This window comes from Empidonax traillii, unplaced genomic scaffold (genome assembly GCF_003031625.1).
Source record: "Empidonax traillii isolate 1590-97213 ecotype Southwest subspecies unplaced genomic scaffold, ASM303162v1 scaffold15:size5535645, whole genome shotgun sequence".
Lineage (NCBI taxonomy): Eukaryota > Metazoa > Chordata > Aves > Passeriformes > Tyrannidae > Empidonax > Empidonax traillii.
Genome location: NW_020955208.1, coordinates 4,581,068 through 4,597,504, shown reverse-complemented (window position 1 = coordinate 4,597,504; position 16,437 = coordinate 4,581,068). Strand labels below are relative to the sequence as shown.

At 42.4% G+C, this 16,437-nt stretch overlaps 1 protein-coding gene across 3 annotated transcripts in view; it reads left to right on the top strand.

Annotated features, from left to right (window-relative positions):
* RAB3B (RAB3B, member RAS oncogene family) overlaps positions 1-13,759 on the top strand; it is a 51,515-nt gene extending 37,756 nt beyond the window's left edge. For all 3 annotated transcript variants that reach the window (XM_027894340.1, XM_027894332.1, XM_027894348.1), the window contains 3 exons: positions 4,967-5,085; positions 9,684-9,808; positions 13,022-13,759. In XM_027894340.1, the coding sequence (XP_027750141.1) occupies positions 4,967-5,085; positions 9,684-9,808; positions 13,022-13,209 (432 nt within the window). In that variant the 3' untranslated portion in view covers positions 13,210-13,759. The remainder of the gene's footprint in view (positions 1-4,966; positions 5,086-9,683; positions 9,809-13,021) is intronic.
* Positions 13,760-16,437: the final 2,678 nt, after the last annotated feature.

The window sequence follows — 16,437 nt, the reverse complement described above, 5'->3', positions numbered from 1 at the left end:
GCAGCAGCTCTGGAAGGTAAGGAAAGGCTGCTTTGAGCAGCCACTTCAGTCTGGTGGAGAAGGCAGAACGAGGCATACGTGGAGAGGGCTGCTTGAACAGCTGGAGAGATGGGAACAGAGTGGGATGGGATGGAGTTACTGATGGCACAGTGGCACCCTCACTGTTCACAGCAGACACACCAGCACAGCGCCGTGCGAGTACAGATGTTTCCTCATCCGTGCAGAAAGGAAAGTGAACCGGTGTTGGATGTAAATGGGTCGGGTACTACTGAGCCCCAGATAGAGGAAAAACAGGCACACCCCTCTGCCTTCAGGATGTGCCTCTATTTCTTGCTTTTTGGGATTATCTGTCAGGTAGAGAACAGGAGCTGAGGTGGCCAGTCTTGCTGAGAACTGAGCTGTGTTGGCAGGGAGTCAGGTGTTCCCTTGACACTTTGATGTCTAACAACTTGTTGCCCCTATAACTACGGGGCTGGGAAGTGGATTATCCTGTCTCCAAGGCTGCCCAAACTCCAAACAAGGTAAAAAAGGAGCAAAACCCTATAGTGTAGGTGTTACAGTGTGACACTGAACAGCAGGGGAGAAGAAGCTCCTTCACCACAACTGATGAAGCCCCAAATTGTGCTGGGTGCTGGTTATTGGAGTGGAGGTGGCCTCTGTTCTCTATTCTAAGTGATGGTGCTAAGTACATGCATCTCATAAATGTTACTGACAAGTTGGACAGTGAGCAACTCTTACTCTTGAGTTTTATTCCTCTTTAAAAAAAACCCCAAACCTCATGAAAATCAAACCATAATCCTTTAAAAAAAAAGGAAAGGTTTATTTCTTTAGAGGCTATTTGTCACATACACTGCTAGAAAAGTCATGGTGCTAAGGGGATTAAATTCAGTACAGATTAGATGTTTCAGTGACATTTTATTTGGAACAAAGAACTTGTAGCTGGAAATCTTCACTAGAAGAAGGATGGTTCAGAATCACAGATTCTGATTTTTCAGACCTGCAGCAAAGGGCGTCTGTCATAATTTAAAAACTCAGATATGTTTTCTGTGTAAGTACCTTGCCGTTTCTGCTGAGACAGCCAAGTAAATTTAAGAAAAGCTGGTTGTGCTTCTATTGTGAATGTTTATGTGATGGATCTCGTCACTGGAGGGCATCTGCACACAATGCTAATGCATTTAGGTCTTTTTCTCCTCTGAATAAGCTCTGAATTTTGATTGCTCATTAATGCAAAACCTTCAAATTTTTGTTTCAAGCTCCCAACTAATGGTCTTGTGGGTGTTTTTAATTGTATCAAAGACAGACACACACACAAACTACACAGGAACAGAGCTGTTAGCACACTGGTGTAAGTATACCTCACAGAGACCCTTCTGTGCTTGGTTACAGCCAAGCTCTGATTGCTCATCAGGGGCAGCCTAGCAGGCTTCTGGATGCTGAAGCTCAGGCTCTTCTTCCCAGGCATTTGGCTAGACTGTTAATTAGTGCTACATCACCTCTCTGCTGATCCCTGCCTGTGCCTCATCTACTTGTCTTCTAATGAGTTTGTGGTCTACCTGGAAATCTTGCAAACAACTCGGCGGGGAGGGGGGAGCAATCTCTGTCAGTTATTTTCTCCTTCATTGGATAAACAACTTGAACGTAAAAAAACCTGAAATGCCTAATTAGCTAAGGTTTGTGGGGGTTTAAACTGAGGTAAGGACAATTATTGTAAATGCTGAAGAAAGTGAGCTCGGATTTTGCAGTTTATTTTATTTTATTTCAGTCGAGGCATCTGTGGCGGGGGGGTGCTCGTGGTGTGAGTTGAGAAAATTAAGCCAATTTATCGCTGTCTAAAGGTAATGTAACCCGAGGAAAAAGGTAATTTCAGGGTGATATAACAACAATTCAAATGCATTTGGAGAAATGCAACTGCAAACCTGTAAGGGGAGATGACATGGTCTGCACCTGTACAGTAAAACAGAGTGAGGAAGGCATCAGTGACTCACGTAGAGATGAATCACATCTCTGCATTCTACCACATGGCTACCAGGGCGAGGTTATCAATAAACTTTACATGCCATGAAATACAGGATGCCTGTCCCTCACAGCACACTCTCTTTGATAACCTGAGAAGGCAGGCACCCAAGTGTATGAATATGCAAATTACCTTTCTGTCCACCAGAGAACGGGTTATGACTATGTAAATGCACGCAGCCCTTTGGGGTTCTGTACCTCCTCCAGCCCCATCTCTCACTGATGTATAAATTGGGGCTCTGCCCCCCACACAGGGTGGGCACAGGCAGAATACTGCAATCAGCAAACCAAATTTGCTAAATTCCAGAGCTTTCAGACAATAATTTGCCTTTATCACAGATGAGTCCAATTCCTCACTGAGCTGAGGCACTGAGATGGTATCAGGACAGGTTTTGGAAGTCACCTTCAGCATCCCTTGGGGCTGCTTCCCAGGACAGCCTGGACATACGTCCCCAGAGCTAAGTCCTTGCTCTGAGCCATTGTCAAATTTAATTTCTTTCTGAATTATTCCGCATGTAACCAGACAACGTGTCTTGCAGTTGCTTACTGTCCAGTCACAGCCTCATGCCCTAAGCCAGGATGAGCACTAGTTAAACACAGAGGAGAAAATACGAGGTGAGATTTGGGAGGGAGAAGGACCTGGGAATGCTGGTGTAAAACAACAACAACGCTGGGAGCATGAGAAGTGAAGAAGCCAGACTTCCTATGGATTTGTTTGGTTTTGTTGGTTACAGAAGTTATTAATATTGATTTAGGGCTTTCTCCTAATGAGGCACAAAGAGAGCCTCTCTCTTGCTGGGGTTGGAAAAGGATCATTGCACTTCAACTTTCTTCCCAGCTAGGGTATGCTTAAGGTCTCTCTTCACCTTACCAGCTATTTTTTGTGACATGTGTAAGGGACATCTGAGAGCATTTCCCCTCGGTTAAATTTGATCAAAAGTGCATGTGTGGCCACTGATGATTTAATAAGCCTCATGTCTTTATGAAATCAGGCTAAAAATAAAGCAACTATTGTGTCTCTCTGAATAAAAGAACAATACTATTGCTGCTGAGACCTTCCTGCTTGAAGAAGTATGGTTAGGATCTGGTTGTCTTGGCTGGTTTAGCTGTTCAGCAGCCAAGTCAGGATGTGCTGTCAGGGACTACGAGAGTGCTCTATGGTGAATTTATCACTGGCAGGAGAGGAAAAGGTCACTCAGGCTGCAAGGTGGAGTCCGCCTCATTCTGGTACCTCTTGTCAGGAGGGAAGAGGAAAACACTTTGTCAGGCAGTGTATGATGCTTCATCACGATCCACCAGTGGACTACCCCCTCTTGAAATAAATGCACAAGTTTAAAGGAAAAAAAATCCCTTCTTTTTTTCCTGAGAATTGGTGGAGAAATGGCAAGATCCATGCTGCACAGCCTCTCCACTTGGAAATGCACAGTGTGTTACAGCTGTGGAAAGTCTCCCAGTAGTGCAGTAGGCTGAGCCTTTTAAGCAAGCTGTCAGGAGTTTATTTACAAGAGCTTTCTTCCTACAGAGAGGCTCTGTGATATTCTGGTGCAGAACAGCAGGCGATCCCAGACGAGCTGGTGTGTGTTGTGGAAGGGCCAACACTGCCTCTTGTGTGTAGGAAAAAACAAAGCTGCATGTCTGGGAATGATGGGCAAGATGATTTTAAAGCTGACTAGTTTCCCCCCACTATCTCCTGGGGTTGTGGTGATGTGTTGTGTCTGATCTCTGTACTCCTGCAACAGTGCTCTGCATGGATTTATTTTACTCTTCCAAGTAGTTACAAGGTTAATAAGTCCTTTAGGGCCTTTTTCTCCAGAGAAGAGAACTTTAATCACATTTTAAACCAGTGGCAGCAGATGCTTTCTCATGTAGGTTTTGGGGGACTAAAGGACTGCTCATTTCAGAACTGCTAAACCAGCACAGTAACTAGCAGTCGACACCTCATACTGAGCACATGCTTTGAAGGTAAGACCTCTTGCCTCCCTGCAGCTGCTCACAGAGCTGCCACTTGCCAAAAAATGGATGAAATGTATTTGTTCAATTGATAGATATCTCCTGAATGAGAGATATGATCAGCACACAACTTCTCTCCTTTTTCCAGAGGGAATGGGTTGGCTGCAGAGCTCCTGATTTGAAGTAGAAAAATCCCTCAGTTTAAAAGCAGGCAAAATGTGAAGAATAAATGCTATTGGCATCCAACAGATGGTGGTTGACATGTTTTCTAGCTGTCACGAGTCCTTCAGAATTCTTCTGTTGTATATGCCAGACTTTCACCTTTGTGCTGCCAGGCTGAACACAGAAATGACGAACACAGAAATGACAAACACAGGTAGAGGTTCTCTGCAGGGCTCTGTGGGTAAAGAGAATTAAGCTGAACCAGCAGAAGAGGATTAGTAACTCTAAAATTAATATGTGCGCCTCAGACATTGCGATTGGGATATTCCACATTTAATTCGCTTTGTGTGGTAAAGTTCATTGCATCAGGTCTTTAATCATTGTCTCTGATCTGAGGGAAGAACTGAGTCACCCCCAGCATCTCTCTCAAGGACATTTTCCTGACCGTGACACTGAATTGCAACACGTAAATGTCTTTTGCCTGGTACAGTCTGCACTGTTTTCTTTTGCCTCTGCTTTGAAGTGTCAGCTTTCAGTGAACTCTGGCAACATTTTATTATTGCATTGAGGCAGAGGCAGAGAAGAGCAATTAAAGAGTTGACATCTTTGGTATTTTTTTTTAATAGTACATGTGTCAAAATGCATTTAACAAATCATGGTTGGTGCACAAGCCTAATTAATGCTAAAATGTAAGTGGAGTTCATTTCAGTTCGGAGCAAATGAGAATTTTAAAATGTGTAATAACAAAAAGCGGTTGCCTTAGTTTAGATATAGGACCTAATTACAACTCCTGCTTTTGAGAACTGAAATCTTACAGCCTAAATATTCCTTTTTGTTCCAGGACACAGCTGGACAAGAAAGATACAGGACCATCACTACAGCCTACTACCGAGGAGCCATGGGCTTTGTGCTCATGTATGACATCACCAGTGAAGACTCCTTCAATGCAGTGCAGGACTGGTATGAAACACTGGTTTTGTTGGGTTTGTTTGGGTTTTGGTCAGTTCTCTCCTCCCAGTTGTTTGTTGAGAACATGAGACATCCCACCCTCAGTAGTGCTTTGCATCACCGTATGCCTTCCTCTTCATCTAAACTCTGGGATAAGTAATTTGATTCATAAACTTTCCTTAAAAAAAGTTCTGCAGCTTCACTTTAATAAAAACATTACAATTCAAATACTTTAGCATAGTAAAGAACTTGTTGCCTTTAAAACTTTAAATTTATTGTGAAGAAATTAATCCTTTAATGCATTATTTGGGCTTATGAGGTTTCTGGCTACGCCGCTAAAACAATTCAGGTTAACAGTGGTTGTTCACTTCAAATCTCAGGGATCTGGGGAGAGGTTGTGTTTATCCTCAGAAGCTGTAGCCCTGTGAGTCCCCTCAATCATTTCTGCTTGTAACCTGGTCTCTGTGTACTGCAGATAAGTGGTCAGGGTGCAAAGAAAGGCGGTGCGGTGTTAATGGCATCTCCCAAGTCTGATGGATTTGCAATGATCTGGCTGACCTGTTGGGGAGAACGTGACGTGCTGGCTGTGGCGCTGGCTCTGAGCATCCAGCTCAGCCTGGCTGTCTGCTGATCACTTATTCCGTACCCTCTAATCCAGGCTGTAACTCAAAAGCTGCAACAACATGGTTGGTTGTTTCTAATAATTTGGCTTTCCTCTGGGCTGCCCAGGTTTTGTTCTCGCTGTCCACTGAAGCACTTGGTCTTGATCATCAGGACTAAAGATGTAGTCTCCACTTTCACCCCATCTCAGTACCCTGACACCAGGCTGCAGAAGGTGAACTGCAGCAGCATCCCAAGCTATCCTTCAGCAGCTGGTGATAGAGGAATAAATTTTGTCCTTGGTAGAAACACAAACCCAAAGGATTTGCCAAAACCACTTTCCTCTATGTGGCACACCCTCCACCGAGCTCAGATGAAGCTTCTTCTGCAAGTGTGTGCATGGGGATATTTTCCATAGGAGTGCAGGCATGAGAGCTTGGTCTATCTTTCACTAAACTATAAATGTTTTCAGCTTGATTCCCTGGTGAAACAAGGTATATATGACTATACAGCTCGTCTATCCATCCGAATGTTGGTTCCGCTCTAGTAAGTTTTATACTTATATCTTAGCCAAAAAAATACCAGATCTCAATCTTGGACCTACTACTATTTTGAAGTTTGTACAGGTGAAGTTTAACCTGAAGCTTTGTATTGGAAGTGGTCTAAGGTCTGCTCCATCAAAGGCACTGATGCAAGAGTAAGAGCTGGGAAAGGTCAGTTTTGTCAATTTGACTTTGCCACGGGAGCTGCAGGAATATCTTTGCTAGGAGCACCTTGTCAGCCAAAGGACAGAGGTGAACCAGCAGTGTATTTTTACTCTGTGTGTCAGGGATCTTTCTAACCAGTTTTGAGATTCTGAGCACAAATGATGTAGTGGGGGGGATAAAATCGGCCCATTTCTTGCCTTCCTGAAGCTGGTGCACTGGAGAAGAGATGAGGGCTGTAGCAAAGCCCACAATGCTGGGCCAGCAGAGTCCTCTAGTGGCCACGCAGCTGCGAGACGGTTTTTCCCAGCCTGCAAAATCGCTTTCGAAACTTCCGAAGGCAGAAGAAATGGAAACAAAAGCTTTTGTCTGTGGCTGGTGCTGCTACATCAGCCTCTGTCATTTTCCAGGGGTAGCAAATAGGTAGGATTTTTGGTGGGTTTTATTCCCCACAATGCTGGATCTGGTCTTCAGTCAGGAACTGTACTCTCCATGGAAAGAAGATTAAGGTGTCTCCTACTTGGCTCCTTTAGCTCAGAGCCTTTGTCTTTGGTTCAGTAGTACACAACTGTTTTAAAAGCCTCCTGATCGGGCCTCACCTACCCCCAAGGGAAATGAGAATATCTCCTCCAGTCTGCCATATGATTTCTTCCTTGGGAGATCGTTTTACCTCACCCCTCTTATGGGTAGATGTCCTAAAGAGGATCCTGGTTTGCTTTGTGTCACTCATAGTTCTCCTAAACCAGGTGAAGTCACCCTTTCTCCTGAATGAGAGGCTTGTGGCTGTATATCAGGTATTTAGACAAGCTTTCCAGGCAGTAAATGAATGTGGAGTCTTTCCTTCATTCACATCAATCACCCCAATTAATGATGATTTTCTTAAAGCTGCTGAGAAAGAAACAAAATTTAATGCATTTGGGAATACCTGGAACATGACTTGTTCTCCTGATCACTGGAAAAAGTAAAACATGTATGAGAAGCCTTAAATATTAAGCCTGAGTGATTTTCCTTATTGCAGTGTGGCAAGAGTTCAGTCAGATCATTTTACAAGAAAAAGCATAAATGGGCAAATGCAAAGATGGGGTTTACCTGATATTTGAAAATAAGTAATTATTTTGTTTGAATATGTGTTTCCTGTAAGGGTGAGTGAAAGGGTTAAATTAGCTTTCATGGTTTTCAGCTCAGTTTCTAGAATTTTTTTTAGCAGTCTCCTTTGTTAGCTGTTATTTGACATTGGGTTGATAGTTTTGTGTGTAGATAAATCAGTGGTTTCTACCTCATTTGAAACTGTACTGGAACTAGAATATATTCAGTATTTGAAAATGGAAAGTAAATAGAAAATATTATGGAAGCTCTGCTTTGGACAATCTAGACAATTTCATAGACGGAAAATAAAAATTGGTAAAATTTAACTTATATCTAAGTGACAGCTGGGTTCACAAATCATCAGCTTTATCTGTCTTTAAAGCTGATCTCTAAATTGGGTTGTTGATGCCTCCTGTTGTAACTGTGAACCTGAGACTTTTTCTTCTAAGTGAGAAGCACAAAAAACGTGTTTTATTGTTAATTTGGGGAATTCAGCACAAACAAGGCGCAGCATTTTTATTGTGTCACAGAAATACCTTTCTCCCAGTGCGTATATTGGACCAGAGGTGTTGAAACATCTCAATTGGACAAGCCTCTTTATTTTGTTATTTGTCTTTCTGGAAATTTGCTGCCATTTTTTGCTATGGGCTTCATGGTACCTTTTCTTATGTTCTTCATAACTTCATAAATTTTTTTGGTTGATCTTTATTCCTAATAAATGTTGGTGTTCTGTAAGAGGTTTCTTACTAGCTTGTACAAAACAAGGATGTGTTTCTAGGGGGATCCTTCATGCTCTTTGCTTTTTTTTCATGAGTAATTCTATTTAAATACTTGAGATTTGGCAATGTGTCCCCATCCAGTACCAGGGGCTGAAATGAATCCAGAAGTGGAACTGGGAGTCAGAAGAAGAGCCTGTTTATAGGTGTTTTAAATTGAAGGCTCTATTTCTCTCTATTGCTTATGGAGGGAGACTGCAGAGATTTCATCTTCCTGGGCTTTTGGCTCATTTCTGCAGTCACCCCCTTCTGTGATTCCAGTGCAATCCAAACAGGCTGCTCCTTCTTCAAGGCAAGTTGCACAGTGAAATGACCCCCTTTTCCATAGTTATCCATGAAGTAACACCACTGGCTTCTTTCCATGGAAGAGGCAAGGAAGCAACTCAAACTAATTAAAAATTGTCATTGGTAGATCAGAGCTGGAGGCTCCTGCTAATTCAGAGGAGAAGGAGTCAAGTGCTTTACTGTTAAGGGAGTTCAAGCAAACTTAAATAGAAGTAAAAATCTGGCCCTCCTGGGAAATGGCAGGTTTGCCTGAAAGTGCAGTGTCCAGCCTGGAGTGGTGGCTAATAGGGACAAGGAGTGCAAGGTGAGTTAGGGACTGGAGGAGGGCTGGAGGTGGGAAGGAGTGTATTGCTTCTGGCAGAGCAGCCTAATTACCTTTGGGAAGGAGGGAGTCTTAAAAGATAGAGCTGGCTTGGGGAAGATAAAATAGGTTGTGCTGGTCTGAAAAAATGCATAAAAGTGAACACCACCAAGCTAACACTGTTCTGCTGCTGGCTCTGGGGCACCTCAGCGAGGATGGCAGGAGAGGACTGGCCCTCAGGATAAACAGGAAGAAAATCTGCTTCTCTTTAGCAACACTTCTATGAAATTTTCAGCCTCCATGAGCCCCTTTTCCTGTCCAAGCAAAGATGACTTGATCCTTCCACCTGTACTTATGGTGTTCCTAAAACTCCACAGCAAATGTGCTGCAGCAAACGAGCATCTTTTGTTGTCTGCTCTAAATTATTGTTGTTCTTTTATAAGAAGTTGTAAATCCAGCATGAAGTGTGCATCTATTGTATGGCTCTCTCTATGGCACAATTATCCTGAAGAGCTATAATTGATTGCCATTCCTCTGACAGATGACAGCTGAAGGAAAATAAGCTTTTTTGTCCCTAGACTTCAAAAATTCTTCAGTTCATCTTTTTATCTGAATCGCATGACCTTTGTAGCACTTGCAAAGTCTTAACAAGAAACTTTATTGACACACCAAATTAAGGAGGATTAAACCAGAATGGTTCTGTGGGCTACAGAGTCTGCATCCTCACTTTATGTGTAAGCCAGGTCACTTGTCTTTGAGGTGGTGATGTTGTCATTAATGGTACTTGTTTTCAGATTTAACGTATGATCATTTTGGCACAGCTGATGGAATGTAACAATCTTTTCTGACCTGCTGCAGGGCCACCCAAATCAAGACTTACTCCTGGGACAATGCACAAGTGATCCTGGTTGGAAACAAATGTGACATGGAGGATGACAGGATTGTTCCTGTGGAGAAGGGGAAACACCTGGCGGATCAGCTGGGTGAGTGGAAAGCTTTCCTTTCTACCTCTTTTTCCCTTCTGCTACTTTATACTGTGCTCCTTTTAGTTTGCACAATAAAAAGTGCCCCCAGCAGTAATACTTTAATAATGGTCTCACAGCTAAGAAGGGGAATATATTCCAGATCCATATTTTACTTGCTTCATGCTCGGTAGGCCAAGATGTGCTTGGTAGAATACTTGGAGTGTTGCTGCATCTGGAAAGGTGATGTCTGAGGATGGGAGGAAGATAAAGTTTGTCTGAACACAAAAGCTTTTATTAGCTCAGCAGAATGAAAAGAGAAAAGGTTTTCATAAACACAATTCTGTCTCCAGGTCTCCAAGTCCCATGTACTCATTGCAAATCAATGCAAACATTGATTTTTGTTGAAGAATTTCTTCTTTTAATGAAACAACAAAAAGAAGTGTAGTTTATACATGAGAATTGTAGAACTGAGTAAAACATATTTGAAAAAGTACTAAGCTTTTTTATCCAGATAAGGAAATGATATTATGTTATTGATGTGGGATAGAAAAAGCAAAGCAGCTCCATTGAGAGGAAATTGGGATTGCAATGAAAATTTTAGAATGAACAGCAAAATAAGCTTATAATAGTTTATCATTTATTTATCATTTTTCATTATCTAGTACAGCATCTATGATATATTTAATATGGAATCAGGGCTCTGTGTTAAGATTTAACTATACTGTCATCTTCCGTTAAAGAATTCAAAATAGCAAGTAAATCCTGTTTAAAAATTAATTTAAATTTAAACAAAAAGATGGTCACTGTTCCAAAGGGTTAAGAGCAATCAGGTTATTTTTTCATGTTTCATGTGGAAAAAAAAAAAAAAAAAGGCATGTCTGCAAAATCCTACAGGTTTAGAACTTTGGAGTGTGAATTCTGCATATGACTTGAGCCTTGAGGCACTGCCATCATAAACAAATAATGAGCAAATATCAAACTAAACCCATCACTATTGTTATTGTAATAATACATCTTTACATGTAGGACTAGCAAAGCAAACAGAGACATGGTTAGTTTACAAAATCAGTTATGGGCTCCTTTTTTTTGCCCATCAGAATTTAATTTGCTTTTGAAATGATCAATGTGAATAAACTTGGTTCCTGGCTTACAGGTGTGTCCACATATTTTGCAGGAATAATTACACTGTTAGTAGTTGAATATTTGTCCAGAACAATGTAACACCAAATAGAGGTTTTATTTGAACTCCCACTCCAATTTGGACATCTAATGTTTATTTTCTCCCCCCCAAATTCATCTGTTTGTTTGATTACAAACTTGGCATCTAGAATCTGAATCCTTTATGTATGGGACACTTCAAAACACACATACACACACACACAGTTACCATAGCAACTGAATCCATCAGTAGGAAACTGTTTTGCTGAAGAATCCCCAGTTCTGCCCCTGACCTGTCCTTGTGTCTGTCCAGCTCACCCTGGACAAACAACCCCAGTGCAGAGCAACCCAAAATGTTAATCCTTTGGGAAGTGCTGTCCCAGCCCTGCTCTTCTGTAGCCTCCCCAAATACCAGACACTTTTAAAAAGGGCTGAGAAATAGATCTGATGTTATCAGTCAGTTTTTCCTTATAGTAACTACGTTAATGTGTGCAGCGTTATCTGAAATTATTTTGTGTGTTAGGTGGGGGGGATCTCTTTAATTGACTGCTGAAACTGCTACAGTTCATCATAATGATTCACATAAAGGTTATCCTTCAGCATGTTGATCCAAATTCACATAGTGACATTGCCATCATTGAAATAATTCCCTAATTAGATTAAGAAATTGCTATTGGCCTGAGCATGAACTGAACCAAAAGAGATGTCAGTGTTGGACTGACTAATATCCAAGTGCAGTTCTCTGGTTTTCTGTGCTTTTTATATACATTTTTATTCACTATCAAAGACAGCAAGAGGGGCAGACAGAACACTGTGCAGGAAAGCCATCCCTGTTTAATTAGGAAGCAAACAGCTCCACCATCACTTCACTGGTTGTCCCATGAATTTTAAAGAGGGTTTGGATGGGGTGGATACCAACTTATCACACATCGAGGTGACTCAGCCTACAGGCAGTGGCAGACTAATCAGTTAAGACAAATGATCTTTTCCTTTGTTTGTGGCAGAATCAAAGGACATTGATGCAGTGTGGAACATCCCCAAAATGCAGCACAACAGAACGCAGCTCATTGCAAAAGCAACTCTCCCTGGTGCCTCAGCTCCTGCTGCTGGCAGTTTAATAACCTGGTGGAACAGCAGCAACAGCCACTGTGAGCACTGGTTGGCCCTTGAGGCCCCTGGAGTTGGAAAGATAAGGAAATGCTTCCCAGTTCAGTGCATTCCTGCTGCTGGGACAGGCTTTGGGCTGTCTGTGGGAGGCTGGTTCTCCCAGAGAACTGGGTGCCAGTGGGAAGCAGCAGGAAGAGCTGTCTTGGCATAACTCCAGCCTTGCTGGCTTGTTTTTTTTTTAATCAGAAAGGGTCAGTGTTTGAGGATCTGTGCTCATCACTGCAGTGAGGAGCCGGTGGCTGGACATTGGAAATAAAGTTGGGTGTAGTTCGGTGGTGCTGGACCTCCTGTCAGGATGGTGCTCTGTGCTATGCAAGGATCCATCACCCTGAGGAGCTTTCCATCCAAACAGACAAAGAACAGGAAGGAACAAGACCAAAGTCACCGAGCATTTCACTCCTGAGAGCAGAATTTGGTCAGCAGAAGGAATGAAACCAAAATCTTCCTCCTCGTTCTGGCCTCTGCTCTTGCCAGATTGCAGCAGGGGTTGGGAGAGCCAGCCTGGCCCTGGGCAGGTGTGTGTGGAGACTAGAAAGGTTCCTCACACCTTGCTGGGGGTGACGTGTCACCAGCTGCAGCCCAGGGGACCTGCACTGAGGAAAGGGGGAGAATTCCACTCCTTTATCCTGGGTTTATTCAGATCTGTATCATCTGCAGATGTGCTTGCCAGGGTGATAGTAAGGATCCATTTATCCCTTTCATGACTATCAGAAAGCATCTCACTGATGCTTGCTAAATTTTAGAAGAATTTCTGCTCATTATTTCGAGATCGTGGGAATCAACTGAGCTTAAGAGTTATCTAATAGCTTGTTTCCTTAAGGTGAATTCTGAAAAAAAATGGCATTTTAAAAACCAGCAGGAGCAGCAGCAGCCTCTATTGATACTCTCTGCTCCCTTTTTCCACAGGTTTTGACTATTTTGAAGCCAGTGCCAAGGAAAACATCAATGTGAGGCAGGTGTTTGAGCGTCTCGTGGATATAATCTGTGAAAAGATGTCGGAGAGTGTAGAATCAGACAATTCCAGGGGCACTTCAGGAAGGAGCATGAGACTCACAGACAACCCACCTCCTTCGCAGCAGAACTGCTCGTGCTAGTGAGCACTTCACCCTGAGGAATGTCCTTCTCCCTTCCTGACTAAATGTCACCTTTTCATTTGTGCTGGTGGGTTATCATGTAGTCCAAAGGCAGAAGTCTCTGTTGTAGGAAACTGGTACGTTTGTTTAATGTGCTGGAGTGTTAATATTATGTATTTCCTCATCCAATAATTTAAAAATCTGAAAAAAAAAAAAAATGGTTGTAAGTGCACCTTGTGTGAATGTGAGTTACACTGAAGAAAAATAATTGTGTGGTGTTCCAAATGTTATTTCCACAGAGAATGTTGCATTTTTAATTATAAATTCCTCTACTGCAGAGATTTTTGGTCAAGAACAGTGGGAAGCACAAAAACCAATTAAGAGGGACCGGGTCTAAAAGAAAATGGGGGAAAATCTTTTATAAAGTAAGATTATACTTTTTTTTTTTTAACGTGAAGCCAAAAAAAAAAAAAATCAATCCCCAGGTATTTTGAGAATCATCATTGCTGTCCTAAAGATGTGGGCCTCAGTTTTCCTGTACGGTGGAGCAGAAAAGCAAAGCATGTTTGTCTGACAGATGCTGGATGAAGGAGTGAGAGCCCTTCTAGGGGCTCCCCCTGCCTCCAAACTTCTCCCCCATCACCAGTAAGAGCTTTCAGGGTGCTGGGGTTGCTGCTGTGTTTGGCACCTTCTCGTCCCTAATGTTCTGTTTCTAGAATCCCAAGAGCTGACTGTCCTGCAGCCTTTCCCCTGTGTCCTGCAATTTTACCTCTCCAGGTCTGATCCACTCTCATCAACTCCCTGCTGGTGGATTTGTTGCAGGACGAAGGAAAGGAGGAATTGGCTGCTCCATGCTTAGTTAGAGGCAAAACCTGACTTCTGAGACTTGGAATAGCACTGTGTCAGAGAGATAAAAATACTAGGAGCCAAAATATGAGTCTTTATAGGTATTAGTGCCAATATTATGAGATTTTCTCTCTGCATTTGCTGTTAATTTATTTTTTAAATTTTGTGATAGATAGGTGCGTGTGTGGGGATAGTTATTCTGGTTTCAGATTCAAATACCACGAAGTATAACTTTTAAAAAAAAGAAGGTTGATCAATAAAACATAACTGTGAATTAAAAATGGCAAAGACATCCTGTTAAGAATTATTGTACAAACTTTTTGTTGCTTCATTCTTTGAAGGGAGGAAAAATTTTTAAATTAAGTGGATGTGGAGAGAAATTTAAGGTGAAAATCCTGGAAAGTTTTATGGCTTTACCTTTGGCCTGTGAATTTCTCTGAGTGAGAGGACTTCCTGATGTCAGGAACCAGAGTGGAGTACCTGTAATGTGCTGGATCATGACACTAGTAAGTGCTTTTGTAATTTTGTTCTGTTCTGTCTCAAAGTGTAATAGCTCTAATTAAGAAAAAGCACAAAATTCTGGACAAAAATGCAGCTACTTTGGGGTAGTTTGAGCTCATTGTGCTCCAGGTTTCATCCCTCTGTTTGTGTGTGGCTTTTGGAAATCTTTCCTGTGATGTGTTTTGGGTGCATGTGATTCAGTCCTGAACGTGTGATTTGTGCAGTGCTGGGATTGTGGTTGTTGTATCTAAACCCCTGAAACTGCAAAATAAAGAGAAATGAAGTCACTGGGTGTGGCCAGAGAGCTTGTGTCAGCTGCATCACTTGGGTTAGGCAATCCTGGGCAAGTGTAAAGAAGAAATCCTTTTAATGCTTTAAAAGTACATCAAACTACATTGATCTTTGTGCAGTCTGGAATCACTGTGTAGGTTTGAAGCAGAGTGAAGATTACAAGGATTATTTGGCCAATAAATGGGCAGCGCTGTGTTTTAATTGTAGAAGCAGCAGGTTTTAGGGCAACTTGAATAACTAGCAAAAATAATTTTAAAAAAAATCCCTAGTAGATAGCAATGCTTTTGAGCTGTGCAGATATAACTGAGTGCCTTAGTGCAAATAATGATTTGTCAGCTCAGCAACTCAGTGGTAACAGAAAATGCATTCAGCAGAAATAGAATTTCAGTTCTTGTCTTTTACTTAGTTGTTTTTTTTTCCCTAGCAAAAAGGACCTTTCCCTATCCTACCCAACATATAATGGTGTTTCACTGTGTTCCAGTCAAGTCAGATTTTTTTTTTTTAAATACAAGTACATTCCAGGCCTTTCAAGCTAGGGTGGGGGGAATTGTTTTTCACAGGCAATCTGAAGAACTGGAAAAGACAGGAATTCTATCCTGCACTACATTGCATACATAGAAAAAAAATTAGTATTTGGTGCAGAAATCCTGCAGAGTTTATTTCAAATAAGGAATCAAATCATCATAGGCAACTGGCACATCTCTGAATTAATATGTATTTTGTGTATCTCATCATGTTACATTTGCTGTGAAGGAATACAGGGAAAGCCTTTTGCCTTAAATGGCCTGCAGGTGATTCCGGTATCAGCAGTGAGTCAGTAGGAATTGTTCTTGTATTAACTTGTAAGAGGTAATGGCAGAAGGTGAGACAGAGATTTATCAGAGCAAAGGGAAGTAACAGACCTGCTTGCACTGAAGACAAACACCAAAATTTGTGATGTGGTTTCATATGGAGCCTTCCATTTGAATGGCAGTGGCCCAGGATAGGAAGGGCTGGTAGAACAGCATGGCTGCAAGATAAAAAGGGGTACTGGAATGTGAAAAAGCATGATGTGACTGCTCTTCAGGAGCATCTCTTCGGCTTGTACGATACAGCAAGAGACATAGGAAAATCGTGGGATTAGAGATAGGTCTTGGCTTCCATTTTGTGGAGGAATAAAGCTCTGAAGTATCAGGTGGACATCCAGCCTGAATTTTCACGCCTGTTCCTTAGACAGCCCTCATTTGTTTGCCTCTGACGCCTTTCCTTGGCGTTCGCTATCCCCCGAGCAGCCAACACCGGCTCCCACGCGGGCACCGGGAACCCCGGTGTGACAGGGAAGCACAGCTGGGCAGATGTGCAGCGGTGGCGCAGAAGGGCTGCGATAACTGCAGGAGCAGCTCCCCCACAGGACCTCAGCGGTGCCGTTTGGGAACTCCCGGAGATTCAAGCCAAGAGGCAAAGCGGCACTGCCGTGGTCACCGGAGGTGGATGGCGGGGAGAACGACACCCCCAGGGACCTGCTGAAGTGGTCACGCAAAGAATGGAGATTTATTCTATTAAGCAGCCACGGGTACGGACTTTAAGTTATTCGGGATACACCATTATGTGTAAATATCGGGAACACAGAAA